This window comes from Sturnus vulgaris, chromosome 19 (assembly GCF_052056855.1).
Source record: "Sturnus vulgaris isolate bStuVul1 chromosome 19, bStuVul1.hap1, whole genome shotgun sequence".
Classification (NCBI taxonomy): domain Eukaryota; kingdom Metazoa; phylum Chordata; class Aves; order Passeriformes; family Sturnidae; genus Sturnus; species Sturnus vulgaris.
In genome coordinates, this window is record NC_142261.1 from 5602182 (window position 1) to 5618019 (window position 15838).

General features: G+C 39.2%; 1 protein-coding gene across 10 annotated transcripts in view; it reads left to right on the forward strand.

Moving 5' to 3' along the window:
• LOC106852393 (E1A-binding protein p400) overlaps nucleotides 1–15838 on the forward strand; it is a 46566-nt gene that overhangs the window by 14368 nt on the left and 16360 nt on the right. For 7 of the 10 annotated variants that reach the window (XM_088176046.1, XM_088176047.1, XM_088176049.1 and 4 more), the window contains 21 exons: nucleotides 286–343; nucleotides 1011–1100; nucleotides 2270–2377; nucleotides 2937–3130; nucleotides 3317–3494; nucleotides 3934–4070; nucleotides 4213–4382; nucleotides 4814–4988; nucleotides 5373–5509; nucleotides 6109–6295; nucleotides 7216–7382; nucleotides 8225–8379; nucleotides 8900–9142; nucleotides 10203–10367; nucleotides 11147–11314; nucleotides 12510–12601; nucleotides 13276–13574; nucleotides 14010–14212; nucleotides 14311–14480; nucleotides 14700–14896; nucleotides 15388–15499. In XM_088176046.1, coding sequence (XP_088032172.1) covers nucleotides 286–343; nucleotides 1011–1100; nucleotides 2270–2377; nucleotides 2937–3130; nucleotides 3317–3494; nucleotides 3934–4070; nucleotides 4213–4382; nucleotides 4814–4988; nucleotides 5373–5509; nucleotides 6109–6295; nucleotides 7216–7382; nucleotides 8225–8379; nucleotides 8900–9142; nucleotides 10203–10367; nucleotides 11147–11314; nucleotides 12510–12601; nucleotides 13276–13574; nucleotides 14010–14212; nucleotides 14311–14480; nucleotides 14700–14896; nucleotides 15388–15499 — 3405 coding nt within the window. The remainder of the gene's footprint in view (nucleotides 1–285; nucleotides 344–1010; nucleotides 1101–2269; nucleotides 2378–2936; nucleotides 3131–3316; nucleotides 3495–3933; nucleotides 4071–4212; nucleotides 4383–4813; nucleotides 4989–5372; nucleotides 5510–6108; nucleotides 6296–7215; nucleotides 7383–8224; nucleotides 8380–8899; nucleotides 9143–10202; nucleotides 10368–11146; nucleotides 11315–12509; nucleotides 12602–13275; nucleotides 13575–14009; nucleotides 14213–14310; nucleotides 14481–14699; nucleotides 14897–15387; nucleotides 15500–15838) is intronic. The other 3 variants (XM_088176052.1, XM_088176054.1, XM_088176048.1) reach the window with 2 other exon arrangements.

Here is a 15838-nt window from a genome sequence, read left to right on the forward strand (position 1 = left end):
AAAAAATTTAGTCCTTGAGCCCATCTGGGTAAAAGTTTTATACCACAGCTGGACCTGAATAATTTGACCCACGAGCAGTGGAAGTGGCTGACTGCACACTCCCATCAATTCAGAAGCAGAGTTTCTGTTTTTGCATGACCAGGGAAGTGCTAATAGGTGTTAAGTGTCTATCAGCAAATGCTTTTGGGACTGCAAGGCATGTTTTGCTGTCTTTAAAAAACAAACAAATCCCCTGCTTATCTTTTGTTTTCTATGATTTTAAATATTACAATTATTTAATGCTAGGGGGGTTCATCATCTGGAAGGAAAAGAAAGGCAAGCACGTCTTTGACTGATGAAGAAGGTAAGTTTGTTCTCAAGATTTTGCATCCATAGCATAGTACATAAGTTGAATATTAAAGCCACACGTTTTCAGTCTTTTACTTTGTGGGTGCAGTGCTTTTCACAAACCAAATACCAACATTCACCTATTTCTTAGAGACATTAGATAATCAATTAAATAGTAAATTATCCCTAAAAGAGTTCCAGTGAAAATTTGAAAATAACATTTTCCTTAAAATTATACTGCCACCATTATTGGTGGATTTTAATTCTTTCTGTCCTCATTACTTAGTTTGTCAGGCCTTACTAAGGGTCTTGAAGTTCTTTTGAGGATTTTAGACTGAAATACCCATCTGCTTTGGGTCCTTTCTTGCAGTGACCACTCTGTCATGTTCTTGACGAAGGAACTCTCCTGTTTAAAGCTACAGACCAAGCTGTGGTGAACATTGTCCATCAACACTTAACTGCCTTCTGTCCTGAGGCAGAAGTGCTTCTCTCCTGTTCATTTATCTTTTAAATCCTGCATATAGTTGCTCTCAGATTATCTTGTTTTCCATACGTATTTAATTCTTTTTAAATCCTGCAGACTTGGAATATTCTGTGCTCGTTCACTGCAGGGGTATAGAATTACAAGCCTCCTGAATTATTGTATGATTTTAATCCAAGATTTGCATTTGTTTTTCTTGTAGTTGAAGATGAAGAAGAAACAATTGAAGAACAAGAAGCTAAAGAAGGAAACATAAACCATCAAACTGAATTGTCTAATCTAGCCAAAGAAGGTAGGCATGTGGCTTGGTTCTTCCCTGGGCTGGGCTCTGAAACAACAGCTGGAAACACACAGCACTTGTTATGTTTGTAAAAAGGATTAGAGGTGGGAAATTGAGTGCATTCAGATGTTCAGTCCTGTGTAGTCTGTATTTAGTTTTTTCTCTTTGGAAGGTGCAGCAGTTTATGGGATGATGATGGACATTTGCACTTTATATAAAGTAGTCCTAGTTATCACACAAGGTGGCATGAGAAGAAGTAGTTGTCTAGTGAAGCACTGCATTAAAACCTTACACCAAGACTCTCAGCCCATATTCTAGGAGTGCATGATAAACACTTCAAACTAGGGTTGTGTCAGATTGAACATGGATATTTTATCATCAACTGTCTTGAGTATCTCAGAAGGGTTTTGTGACTGACTTGGTAGATCTGAAAGGGCACTTAAGTGCTGATCTTGAAGGGGGGTATGAATGTTTGAAGATAAGGGGCTTTTAGGGACAGTGCTCTGGATAGCAGCTCTCTCTCATTAGCAGTGTAATTGCTATGCTGAGCCTGATGTGTGCAAAGTGCCCCATAGAGATGTGTCACTTGCCCGGGTAAAAGCAGACTTTTAGAGGCAGGCTGCCCATTAGGCTGAGCATGCCTGGTGATGAACCTGCAGATTCCAAATCTGTTTGTTTGGTCTCTTTGGCAGCTTAGTGGCTGCAGTGAACTGGCCAGTTGGAGGGATTATAACCCTTGGCCAGTCAGCCAAGTTCCTAATGAGAATGTTTGCTGATTGATTGGCCACTGCCAGCATGTACATTCATGTACTTTAGCAACTCAGACAAGGGATCCTGGAGCTACAACTCGGTTTTGAAATTTTGAAGTCTTGCATTGTCTTCCAGCTACTCAGCTGGATTTGATGCCCCTACCTTCCCAACTGGGGGTTTACTGAGGGTTGCAGGGTATGTTTGTAAGACAGTAAAAAGCAAGATATGAGAGCAAACTGCTTGGGATAATGCCAAATGTTCTCTCTAATCAAGGTTATTAAATAAATACTGCCATCATTCACTCTGAAGTTAACTTCTGATTAGAGAACTGGCTTTATGCAATTGTGAAGAATGTAATGAGATTATAATTAATAGTATCTGTTGTTCTAACTTTTGGTGTTTTTAAACTTCCATCCTTTAATGACCTTCAGCTGAATTGCCTCTGGAAGATTTAGTAAAGATGTATGAAGGTGCCTTTGCGGAAAATTTTCACTGGCCCCAGCCAAAGCCTGACAGTGAAGAGGAGAGCAGTGAGGAAGGTAAATTACTCTGTGTTTAGAAGGAGTTGTGCTGATTTACAAGGTGAAATAAATTGCTTGGCTCTTCAGGACTCTGTGAAAAGACATTTTGTTCTAGGGGAAAACACATATTAAGTGAATCACATTTAAAATTTCTCAGTTTGTGAAAAGAGGGCAGTGTTTGACTGTCTTACAGTGAAGATGTGTTGAGATTTTCAGGAACAATACAAAAGCCTCTCAACACTGAATTTAACAGCACACTTCATAGGTAGCTGTGATTACACCTCTGTTCTATGCTAACATGATGATAGAACTACATACTTGAAGATAGGTTTTAAATAGAATGAGAGGACCTCCCCAGAAGCTGTGAAAAGCTAATGGTCATGTTAGCCTAGCTAAGGTGAATGTCCAGAACATGTACATGAGCCTGAGCTGAACTAGCTTGAAAATCAGAGAATTGCTTTTAAAAGTTAGCTGCCTCCTTTGGACCTGTGTCTGAATCCTGGTTATCTCAGTTCCTTTGTGTAACTGCTACCAAAGTTTATTTTAGATACCACTGTAATTTTTCTCTCTCTCCTAGAAATGGAAGACCACATGTCTGACAGGGATAGTCCCCAGAAGGAAGTTGTCCTCATAGACTCCCTTCTCAGCATTGACCAGTACAAGGGCATGGACAGATCGAGTCCTCCCAAGAAGCACATGCGAGACATAGCAGAAGTCGCTGCTGCAGCAGAGGTGTTGTTACCTAAAGGCAGCTCCAGGATAACAACAGCAGTAAGAATCCCTATTTTCTGCTTCTCTGTGTGCTGATGTTTACATAAAAAATGCTTTCTTCTTCACTATTTTGTAGCTTTTAGCAAGAAATTGCATTTTTTTCGAGTTTCCTGTAGAATTTTTATGCTTTATGCCATGCTCTGTGAATTTAACTCAGCCAAAAATATCAAATTATTCATATTGCAGATAAAATACAACACTCCATCACTGTTGTATGGATCTCTCAGAGAATATCAGAAGATTGGGCTGGATTGGCTGGCGAAGCTGTACAGGAAGAATCTCAATGGCATCCTAGCAGATGAGGCAGGGCTTGGAAAAACAGTGCAAATTATTGCCTTTTTTGCCCATTTGGCTTGTAATGAAGGTAAGTTCATTTGGCTAACAGTTTTAGACAGGTACTGGGCCAGCATTATTTTTGTGAATTGTAGCCTAGGGTCCTTTTTTTCCCCCTACTGAACCCTATCAGGCTTTTGTTAATGATAGGAGTAAGATTGTGTCAGAATAAGTTTCTGATATTTTGTGACAAGGGTGCTATCTAGCCAAGTGTAGCGTCTGATCAACCTGTTACCCTCTAGAGATTTTTCTGAACACTTCTAAATTCTTACTAGTACCAAAAAGCCTTACAAATTGTTTAATGATCAGGAGTAGATTAGTCATTAAAATACCTCTGTTTGTTGTTATTGGATCTCACTTTTAATGATTAATTTAGTGCAGTGCATTTAAAAAGCCAAGAGGGAATATAAGCCACATGCATTGTAAGGAGTCTCTTTGCAATGTTAACTGCTGTGTTTCCCTTTCTGTAGGGAACTGGGGCCCTCACCTTGTTGTTGTCCGGAGCTGTAACATACTGAAATGGGAGCTGGAATTGAAACGCTGGTGCCCAGGGTTGAAAATCCTTCTCTACTTTGGGAGCCAAAGAGAACTTAGGGCAAAAAGACAGGTGCTGTATTTTGCAACTCTTAAACTCTTGCCTGAGATATTTAGCCTGTATGTATCTGTCTTATTTGTCTTTTTTAAATGAAGAAGTAGCTGGTTGTAAGAGATTTACTTCTCTTTCTCATCCTTTCTTTCCTTTTCCATAGGAGTGGACAGAACCCAACAGCTTCAATGTGTGCATCACTTCCTACAAGCAGCTGTTCAAAGGCCACACAGCATTCATGAAAATGCGATGGAAATATTTAATAGTAGATGAGATGCAGCAAATAAAGAACATGACTGAGAAACACTGGGAGGCACTTTTCAGTCTCCGCAGGTATGGAGCAGAGAATTGATTTCCTGCTGGCAGTGTCTTTTTCTCTTTTCGTGGCACACAGTTCTCTTCTTAACAGAAAACTGATTAAAGAAAGCCCTCTTGACTTGGTCTGGCCAAATTCTTGAGCAACGTGCACTTATAGAGAAGTGCTTTTATTTGAAACAATTAGGATTCAGAGAAATGCTTGAGATCTTTTTGTTTCCACTGTCATATCCCTATAATTCTTCTTTGCTGATATTCTGTGCTTCCCAAACAGATTCCCTTCTATATTTTGATACTCTGTAATGAAGAAGCTATTTGGTGGCATATTCAAGATTGAAAAGATACTTTATCCTAGGTTTAATTTTATTATATCTATATAATTCTTCTTTGTTTCTGACAAACATAAAGGTATAGTAATCAGTCAATTAAAAATCTTCTTCTGTTCACAGCCAGCATCGTTTGCTTCTAATTGACACTCCTTTGCATAACACATTGATGGAGCTGTGGACCATGGTACATTTTTTGATTCCGGGAATTTCCAGACCTTACCTGGATTTTCCAGTAAAAGCACCTAATGAGGAGAACCAGGATTATTGCCATAAACTGGTCATCAGGTTGCACAGAGTATGTTGTCATTTTTTCTGTGTCCTACTACAGTAGTACAGGAGGAGAAGGGAAATAAAAATATGTGGGTCAAATCAGAATTTGTGTCCTTTCTTAACACTTTGTTCAGTTTAGACAGAAAATCCTGCTGAAAGCAGAGGGTTCTGCTACCAGAAGAGTGTGAAGATTTCTTTTAAAAATAATACAAGGCTCAGATTTTGAAGCATGACATGCAGAAATTAAAGAGCAAATTAATGTCTATACTACTGTGTGCATAGCAGAATGATTATATATAGCATATGCAGTTTATCACATCAAATCTGCTAGGTGTGAATAAGTTTAACTTCCTGTTGTAAACTCTTTGAAATGAGATTTTTTTTTCCTCTCAAATCTGAAATGTTTCAGATGATTCAGCCGTTTATTTTGCGGAGGTCAAAGAGGGATGTTGAAAAGCAGCTCACAAAGAAATACGAACACGTGCTCAAGTGCCGCCTGTCCAGTCGACAAAAAGCCATGTATGAGGATGTCATATTACAGCCAGGGTAAGGGCTTGAAACAGTAAATATCAAATTTAGTGCTTAAGCAAGGAAAGAAATGATTGTCACGGGGGGAAGGTGTTTTAGTGTTTCTCTGAAATTTTCCATTATGACCCGTGAATAAAATGTGATTGCATTATAGACTAGAATTACAGCAGGTGATATTATGGCCTTGTGAAAAAACATACTTTTATCTCTGGAGCCTAAGAATTGAGTTATGATGGTCAGGTCTTCTGCTGCATTGTTTTAACATTTGTCTCTAATGAGTGGTTCTTCATTTTTTTAAAGCTCAGAGTTTTTACTCACCACCTTCCCACCAGTGGTAATTGATAGGTGCAGGGGTGAAACAGAAACAAAGCAGGGAGAAGATGGGGAGCTGGGGAGGTTGTATTTGATTGTAAGGCAGCACTGGGTCTTTAAGTTTCATTTTCCAAATTTACTTTTGGTACAGTGCTGCTTAAAATACTGCAGAAGACCTTGGTGAAATCTAAACTTATTCTAAGACTTTTACATAACACGTTGCATTGCTCATTCTTGCTGATTTAGGGACATCTCCATAAAAACTGCACATAAATCAATGTTTTTCTGTATAATTTGTTTGGTAGAACCCAGGAAGCCCTCAAAAGTGGACACTTCATCAGTGTCCTGCATGTCCTGATGCAGCTGCAGCGGATTTGTAACCACCCTGATCTGATAAACCCACGGCTTTCAAGCTCCTCTTATGTATCAGAAACCCTGGAATACAGAACAGCCTCTCTGGTTCTGCGAGCCCTGGAAAGGGATATTTGGAAGGTCAGTAGAAAAATTGAGGTTTTTTTTTCCTCTCTTAGTGTCCTGGCAGAATTTCAGTACTTTCTGTTTTCTTATATGTGTAAGTCTACCTGAAGTTTATAAATAGAAGGAATTCACTCTTCCATAACTGTGACTACCAAGCGTGCTCTTGCTGCATCTCTTTTTTCATCATAGTGGTTCAAACTTTTCAAGTGGTTTGTAAACAGTAATTTTTCATGAACTACTTGGTCAAAGAGAAATTTCCTTTGCTTTCATCATGCTCAAGTTTGCAGGAATTTTCCAACACTGAAGTCACTTTGGGTCACACTGTGCTTATTTATGACATTCTGCAATTTTCTTCTTGCTTTCACTAGCTGAAGGAAATCAAGACTTACTCTTTTTCATGTAGCAGTAAACATTCTGTTACAATGACTAAATTAGTACCCTTCTGTCAATCCATTTGAATTACCACTATTTCTGTTATTGTTAAACAAATGATCCCACTCCTTGACATGATAAAAAATATAAAAGAAGTATGACATTTTTTGCTTAATTTTATTTCCATCTTCCATTTTTTCCTACTCCTAAATTATAGTTTGGCATTTAAGCTTGATAGTTAACCTTCAAAGAGTTCTCTTTAATTCTTTGGAAACTATGATACATGAAGAACTGTTAAATATGTTTTGCTTTAATTTCCATAACTGGCTAAAGATTTGACTTATTTTTCTTCTAATGCTTAAAATGAGACTGTCAGTGTAAGATTTATTTCCAAGATTTCTAGACAGTTTTGGCTAATAATTAATAGTTTATTTCTTAAACTTACACCATTTATTTCACGTTAAAGACTAAATATATAGAAATTTAATTCAACATTGAACATAAAGAGGACTTAACTTTGTTTGGGTCATCACATAAAACAAACGATTTTCTGAAATCCCTAGGAATCGGACCTGTCTCTTTTTGATCTCATTGGAATGGAAGACAAAATGACTCATTATGAAGCACAAATGTTGCCAAAACAGAAGGTTACGAGAAAGTTGATTGAAGAAATCTACAGCTCCCCTCCACCACCAGCGAGGCCCAACCCAGTGAAGCTCAAACCAAGCAGGTGTGTACACCTTCTAAGTCCTAAGCTAGAATTACAGCAGGAAAAGGTGGTTCTGTTGCAATCTTTACTGAGTTCTTTCTGCATCTCTGCTAATGGGGTTCACACAATACCTCAGGCTTACCTTTGCATTTAATTTTTCTCTCATTTTCGTGTTTACCTCGGAAAAGAAGAATTCTGTTCTTTGAGGCATGCAGTTCCATTTGAAGTTTGTTGATGGATTTCCTGTAGTCCTTACTTCAGCAGCAGATGAGCTTTGTTCTTGGACTTTGTTTATGGCAATTGAGTGTTGTTTTGCAGAATTAGCATGAGGTTAATTCAAGACTAAGTTGGGCCTGCAGTGTCAGCTGTGCTCTCACTGTTACAGAAGAGACATGTGAAGTTTTATAGCAGTACATTTTTTTAAAGTATTTTTCTTCTTGTGAAGTAGTGTTCTCAAAGTAATGTAGAACTGTTTTTCTAAAGCAAGAGAGCTGCCTGATGACCTGCAGCATGCTCATGTCTCTCTGGAGATGATATGGGAGCCCTTTTTTTCAGATATCTTCAGATATATATTTTCCCAGATATTGGCCTAGCCTCTTTAAGATCTTTGCTGTAATTCTGAAGCATCCTGCATTAAACTGGGTGCATAGCAATGAAAGTTTTCTTTGTTGCATTTAGCAAAAGCACTTTCTAAATGTTTACTCAGGAAGCTTGTGAAGTGATGAGTCTTGCCAGCTTCAGCCATCTGCAGGAAGATTAACATCTGACATGACCAGTTTATATGTTCCTCGGAGGACAGAGTTTGTTTCTAAAGGCCAAACTATGATTTTCCTATAGACTTTGACTTTTCCTGCTCTTGCCAGGTTGTTCCAGCCCGTTCAGTATGGTCAGAAGCCCGAGGGCAGGACTGTGGTTTTCCCAAGCACTCAAGTGCAGCGCACGGTGACCACGGCGACGGTGACTCAGCAGGGACAAGTGCGAGGCAGATCCCCCATAGCTACGGTGTCTTCAAACCAAGGTAAGGGACTCAGTGCCACCCTGGTCACCTGCACCTCAGCTTAGACAGATACAAGTTAGTCTGTTTAATAGAACTCCTTTTCCCTCTAGCTTATTGGTCTAGAATACTAATGGCTTAAAAGTACCAACAGACTAATTGCCAGTAAAATTCCCCACTAGTTTCTCCAGTATGATCTGCCAGTATAATGCCAAACTAAGCTTTGTGTAACCTGTTAGCATATGGATTAAATATGCCACAGTTGGTATCTAAACCCCGAAGACGTGTAATGTTCTATCAAAGATGGGAATGTACAGTGCTTCTCTGTATTTATTTAGCCTTTAAACAATGCTTTCCAAGTAGATAATGTTGTAAAAATAGGATGGAGTAAGAGGTGTGGCTAGAAATCCCAGTCTGTAAGGACAAAGCCGTTCTTGTAGCCGTTTGATTATCCTGTTGGAAGGTTTCTTTTTAATGCAGGTTGTTTAAAAGAGCGGAGTTAAAACCTCTAACAGCTTGCACAAACAACCCTTATTGATTGCAGCTGCAGCAGCACAGTTTCAGACAACTCAGGCTTCCACCAGTGCTCCAAGACACCAGCCCGCAGCGACCTTCACCACAGCAACTAGCGCAGCCAACCCTGTGAAACCGCGGGGCCAGACCTCTGCGCCGGCCCCGCAGCCGGGCCAGCCCCAGCCACAGCCACAGCCCCCCCCGCACACCATCCAACAGAGTGTGCTGCCTCAGAGGCTCGTACTGACCTCTCAGGCCCAGGCACGGTTGCCTAGTAAGTGGCCTCCCCTTTCAAGGTTTCTCCCACCTTTGTACTACAATGAGGTTAAGTTACTAGGCACCCTAAAAATGTGTACAGAATCGTTGTTTTTTTTTCACTCTTTCTGATTAGCCTTGCTCAGTATGTTGCTTATGACCAAGGAAAATCGAAAATTGGATAAGAAACAATAGAATTGCTGTGGACATACATTAGCGGTGTCAACTTAATCTCCTATTTCTGCATGTTTCTTCTGCTGGCAAGACTTCCTTCAGACCAAATGTTTTAGCTCTCTCCTAATTATTCCTTTCATGTTAAACACTAATCCATCTGCTAAAGGCCTCTCTGGCAGAGAGGAGCGTCGCCACTGTTAGGCAGAGAAAAGCGATGAGGCTTTGCTTTAAGGTTGTATGTGCACTGCCTATTAGCATGTGTAGAGAGTACTGAGCACTGATGTATTAATTTTATCTCTGGGGTAATGCACTGCCTTTACAAAAGCTGAATTTTCACACCAGTATTTTCTCAATATCGTAAAAGTTAATGCTGAAATGCCTCTAACCTTTCTGCATTTAAATCACAAAAAGCTTGGTCCTTGCCACGTCAAAGCTTTTTGGTTTGTCTAAATGCAGATTGCTTAAAATAAATCATGTTTCATCAGCAAATTTCAAATGTGTATTTAATGTGCCACACATAGGAATATTTTAACTTCTTCCTTAAACCTTCCTTCATGCTCTTGAAAAGGCAGTGAAAATCACTTTAATGTCTCTATACCTGTTCTGTTACAAAGTGTCACATGAGTTTTCAGGTAGCTCTTAACTATTTTGCTAATGGAAGTGGTAATTTCTAAAATGTTGATGTTCTTACTCTTTAAACAATCAGCTTCTTTCCAGTTTGTCCAACAAATATAGAAAGCAATACCTGCTTAACTTTTATATGACACTTTTGATGCACTAAGTATAATTATGCATGGAAGGCGCTTCAGCACCAGTTTACTAACCAAAATGTAGAATTGTGAATATTGAACAACTCGCCTCCCACTTTGATTTTTTTTTTTAATGCCTGTTTCCCTCCTTAACAGGTGGTGAGGTAGTAAAAATAGCCCAGCTGGCTTCTATAGCAGGAGCACAAGGCAGGATCGCTCAGCCAGAGACCCCAGTGACTCTGCAGTTCCAGGGGAACAAGTTCACTTTGTCACACAGTCAACTCCGCCAGCTCACTGCAGGGCAGCCCCTGCAGCTCCAAGGTACTTAACTTCAACACTCACAATGCTCATGTTTTCATATGGGCACCACGTTCCTTGTTGCTGGAGATTTTTCCATGCCCTGTGCTTACACTGTCCTGCTCTTCTTATTTTCTGTGAGCCAAGGTAGCTCTGTTTAAAAAGTAGATGCCTATCAAACGGAAGACATGGTTACTTTCTTTTTCTGTATTGTATTTCAAAGATGTTATTATTTGATTTGTTTTTACATCCATGCAGTGCAGCTAAAGTAAGGTGAGGCATTATTTGATATAAATTCCCTGCTGAGCAAGAGCAGAAGAACTGAGAATATCCTTGGTTTATTCTGAAATTGTGTAAATAATACTTCAAGATTGGTGTGCTTCTGAATTTTGGCCCAACTATAGCCCTGAGCTGAATTCTCTGTCTACAATATACTTGTTTTCAAATCTCCCTTGCTGGTGGTGTGTATTGCCAAATTTAGGCAAACCTGCACATCTTGATTCTCTGTGGCCAACAAAATAAATAGAGGGAATATTAAGTGAAGACTTCTGGTTTGATAGGATTTTGTCCAAATTCTGTGTAAATACCTAGATTAGGATGATACCCCTATGACATGAAGCTCCTCTTCAGCTATGAATACTTGGGTGTTTCCCTCCTATTTTGGCAGATTGGTGTAATGAACGTGTCTGGTAGAATTTAACATAATTTGAAGCAGTAATGATCAGCTTGCAACAGTAATAGATTTTTGCTAGAGAACACTAATTCTTTCCCACCCTAATGTGTGTTAAAATCCTCCACTGCAGGAAGTGTCCTTCAGATTGTGTCAGCCCCTGGGCAGCAGTACCTGAGGCCTCAGGGCCCCGTGGTCATGCAGACGGTTTCCCAAGCAGGAACTGTGCAGAACGCCCTGAATGCTTTAGGAAACCAGCACCAGGCAGGTGTCCCAACTTCCACTGCAGTCACTCAGCAAGGTGGGTTTTCCAGCCTGAAGAAATGTCTCTGTCAAAATATTCAATTGCTGAAATTGCATTCGTGTATAACTCCAAGTTGTTGCACATCATAATTCTGTAGGTTGAGCTCAGAAGTGGGTGAACTATGAGGCAGATCCTTCCAGTTTGTATTTGATGTGTGCTGGAGTTTTGAGTAAATTTTGAGTACAAACTTGGGAGAGCATGTAACTTACAGATTTTTTTTTACCAGTTTTACCTTTGCTCAGTATTTTTTGGAAGAACTAAATTTGAAATACTTTGTTAATTTTTGCAAGGAAAAATCAAGAGTGATAATTTTTTATACTGCAGACAGTGATTCTCTCCATTTTTCCAAATTGATTTTGCTTTCATCTAATTTCTTTCACTTCTCTAGCTGATCAAACAAACTACAGTTTTCCATTTCCCACTGCAAATATTGCTTAGGTATTTGGTGCCTTGCTGTAAATGTGATAATTTCCTTGCTTAAAAATACAACCAAGATGTTGATCAAAAATAATGGAGAAATTAATGAATTTACAACAAAACAGCAGATTATTAAACGAAGATAAATATAACACTAGGAGTTCATTCTCTGAAAATGGCCATCTGTTGTAATTTTCTTGGGATGTAAAAAACCATTCCTTCAAAATGGTGTGATGTTCTTACACAATGTAGTTAACTGTCTGGGCAAACATCTGCTAACAGTTGAAATCACAAGAATGCTACTGAGATTCCATCATATGATTACACCAATTTGTAGATACACTCAGTTGATGTGTTTTCTGAAAAATCTTAAATTATTTGCTCAAGATAAGTTATAACAATCTTTTCCTGAATTAGAACATTTTCTATTTTCTCTTGTGTTCATATTAACTTTTTCTAAATGTCAATGTGTATTGCACCATACATGACATTTTGAATAAAGTACAAATGGAGCACTGCACTTTGCTTTGTACAAAGCAAAGTAAAATTCCATTGATCTAGCTTGGATTTTTGTGAGAGCAGTTGGTGTAAATAAATATCTGTCAGGGATTTAATGCATGACAAAGCACAAATTTGCAGTACTCAATGGACATTTAGACTAAAATTTTGTCTGCAGTAATGATGTGTTACAGCTATGAAATGTCTACTTGTTGAAAATAATAAAAGGCATCAATTTTCAGATGAATAAATATATAAACACAAGGTTTATCCTCAGTTTGTATTCCAGGTAGAGCTACAGTTACTAATTTGCCATCTGGTGACATGGGAGCAGTGTTAAAACCAGCACCTTTGCATGGACAGTCACAGGTACTCAATTTTTAATTTCTTGTGGAAACACAACTTTTCAGATTCGATATTAAGTCTGTGTAATAGTTGAAAGCTATAATTTGCAAAGCTGGAATTAATTAGGAACTTTGATGATTACAGAGTAGGTAAATATCCCAACTTCTGCCCATGTTTCAGGGTGACAGATGTGATGCATTTGCATTTGTAATCCGTAGATAAAATAATCTGGTGTATAAAAGCAGCTGACAGCTTTCTTGTTCTGTGATTGGCAGGTTCTTGTAACTGTAATATATTTTAATTATGTAGTAATGCATAAATTAAAAAGTCATGGTTTTTTTGTGTTTTGAATACGATGACGATTTGGCAGATTTTTATAGATTTCTAATCTTAACAAGGTTTTAGAAAAGATACTTAAGCAACCTACAGAGCATAGGGAAACATTAGGAATATACCAAAAGCTATGAAAATGTACTTTTAAAAAGCAAGAAGATACTAAACTAAGGTAGAATTGACTCTTTAATATGAACTGAATTCAGCTGTAGTCTTCAGATTTTACCTGAAATGTATACCTTTAGTATACATTTACTCTAAGATCTATACTCTGATCCTGATAGTTTCGTTCTAAAGAGCCTCAAACCCCTCATTTATTGTGACGAGCAGCAAACGTGGTTTTCATTCACCTTCTCTTGGCAAAGGAGACGTATGAGGAGAAGAACCGGCTCTTGAAGGAGCGCCTGGACCGGATCTTCAGCGGCAACGAGCGCCGCTGCTCGCGGGCCCCGGTGTACGGCCGGGACGTGCTGAGCGTTTGCTCCCTGGCTGGGCACAGAAAAGCCTCCCAGCTGCCTTCCAGCGAAGGCAACAGCTGGAGGTGGGCTGGCTTTGTCAACTGCTGCCTTTCCTCAAGTGCCTGCGGAGGCCCGAGTAACCCCTTGCGGGAAATGATCCTGGGTTTGGTTCAGCAACAGGAGTCTCTAAAGGATCTTGTTAACAGGTAACGTGTGACTCTGCCTAACGAGCCTTTACACGTCTAGTTACTTCTAAAATACTTTTCAAAAGGGCTTAAAACCTTCTTTCTGTTGATGAGCTTGTTTGGTTTAGACTGGTTTATTTAGCAGTAAATGATGTGCAGCATGGCAGTAAAAATAAGTCACTTCTGTTTCCTTTGGATCTTTATAAATGTTTTCGGTGCTTCTTTCCTAATTTCAAGCCCAATTTCAGCTGACCATACTTAGGCCTACATTCTTATGCTTTGGATTTACATGAATAGGTACCACTTGGACCCAGCTAACAAGAGTTAAGACCCAGAGAGGCAGGAAGAAGCTAGTTTAGCCAAGACTGACTTTTATTGCTGTGCCTATGATTATTGATGATCATTTTGTGAGTAGCTTTTAAAATCGGTATTGCCTTGTTCTGATGCTTTTCACAGGGCTCTCTTCGTGTTGCCAGCTGCAGTTGCTGCTCCCCCGTGTTTCTATGTAGCAAATCCTCCCCCTTCATACAGTCACAGACTGAAACTCCTTAAGCACAGCCTGAGGCAGAAGGCAGCTCCACACTTGCATCAGTTGCAACAGCTGACAACTCCTCACTTGCTGCAGTTCCCTGACCTCCGGCTGGTGCAGTATGACTCAGGTAAAGGACGTTTGCTGACAACATTTCAGTAATTTCCTCTATCACATGAATGGAATTTCTAGATAAAACCGTTTTTGGTTTTTCTGTTTGAATTGTAGGAAAATTAGAAGCTCTTGCTGTGTTGCTTCAGAAGTTGAAATCTGAAGGGCGCCGTGTGCTGATTTTGTCGCAGATGATTCTGATGCTGGACATACTGGAGTTGTTCCTGAATTTCCATTTCCTCACCTTTGTGAGGATTGATGAATATGCCAACCAGGAACAACGGCAGGTGAGTGTGCCCTGCCAGCTGCCCACTGCTACAGCAACATGTGCTGCCCAGGTTTTTAGATACTACAGCAGGGAAAGGCAGTTTGCCTCCTTTTGTACTCAGTTTGAAACACATGATGTGCTTTTATCCATTTCTTTTATTAGGCTATAATGAATTTAGTTTGTTATTTTATTTTGGTATATGGTTTATTTAGTCCTTGCCTTTATTCTGTTTGTGTAGGAGCTGATGAAAATTTTCAACAGAGACAAGCGCATTTTCTGTGCCATCCTGTCCTCTCACAGCCGTTCCACAGGAGTCAATCTTGTCGAGGCAGACACTGTTGTGTTCTATGACAATGATCTGAACCCAGTGATGGATGCTAAAGCTCAGGAATGGTGTGACAGAATTGGGAGATGTAAAGATATCCATATATACAGGTGATGGTGACAGTCAACAGCTGCTCTTTAACATGTTTTAATGTGAGGTTAGTTCAGATAGTCCTGCCCTGTATGATCTGGAATAAAGGTGGAAACAGTGCTGAAAATCACTTCCCTTCAATAGAAAAGGTGTCAGGATATCCTGTGAAAAAATGGGGGGGTTTAACACCAAATGTAATAAGTGAATCATACCAGCATGAGTTTTGTCTGTTAGTCTACATGGAATTTTTTAAGGGATCCCTTTCATTGTTGATGGTTATTTTTTTTTTTTGTTTGGTTTGTTTTTTTATTACATAAATTATTAAAAGAAAGCTCTAAAGTAGAGGTAGTAGTGTGTTTTTTCTGGGCCTGTACCATAACTAAAAAAATTCCTACATACTACCACACTTTAAGCATCTAGTAGTATTCTCTAAGGACAGTTTGTCTTTTTGTTTGTGAAATCTGGTTTGGAAGTGACTTACCAGATTTCTACCTTTTTTCTTTTTTTTTAGGCTTGTCAGTGGTAATTCTGTAGAAGAGAAACTTTTAAAAAATGGCACAAAGGACTTGATCAGAGAAGTAGCTGCTCAGGGAAATGACTATTCAATGGCCTTTTTAACACAGGTGAGTTAATATTCAGAATGCATTGAAACACCCATGTTGCAGTGTTTAATGAATTCAAGCATCTGTGTTGGAGTGTTTAATAGCAGTTTAGTAGAAGTCTGTCTGGGCTAGAATTAATAAGGAAGCATATTGGATTTCATGATTGCTTGAACTCTCAGTGTTGGGGCCACATTCTTTCAGATATTGTCCATCTGTTTTGTTCTGTTATTTGCATAGCGATGCACAGACATCACCCATGACTTGATGTATTGTGATTTCTTCACCCTGCTGCAAAATTTTGCAGAGCTTGTAAGAGTGAAGGTCTCAACAGCTTTAAAAACGTGAAATAAGTTTGGATAT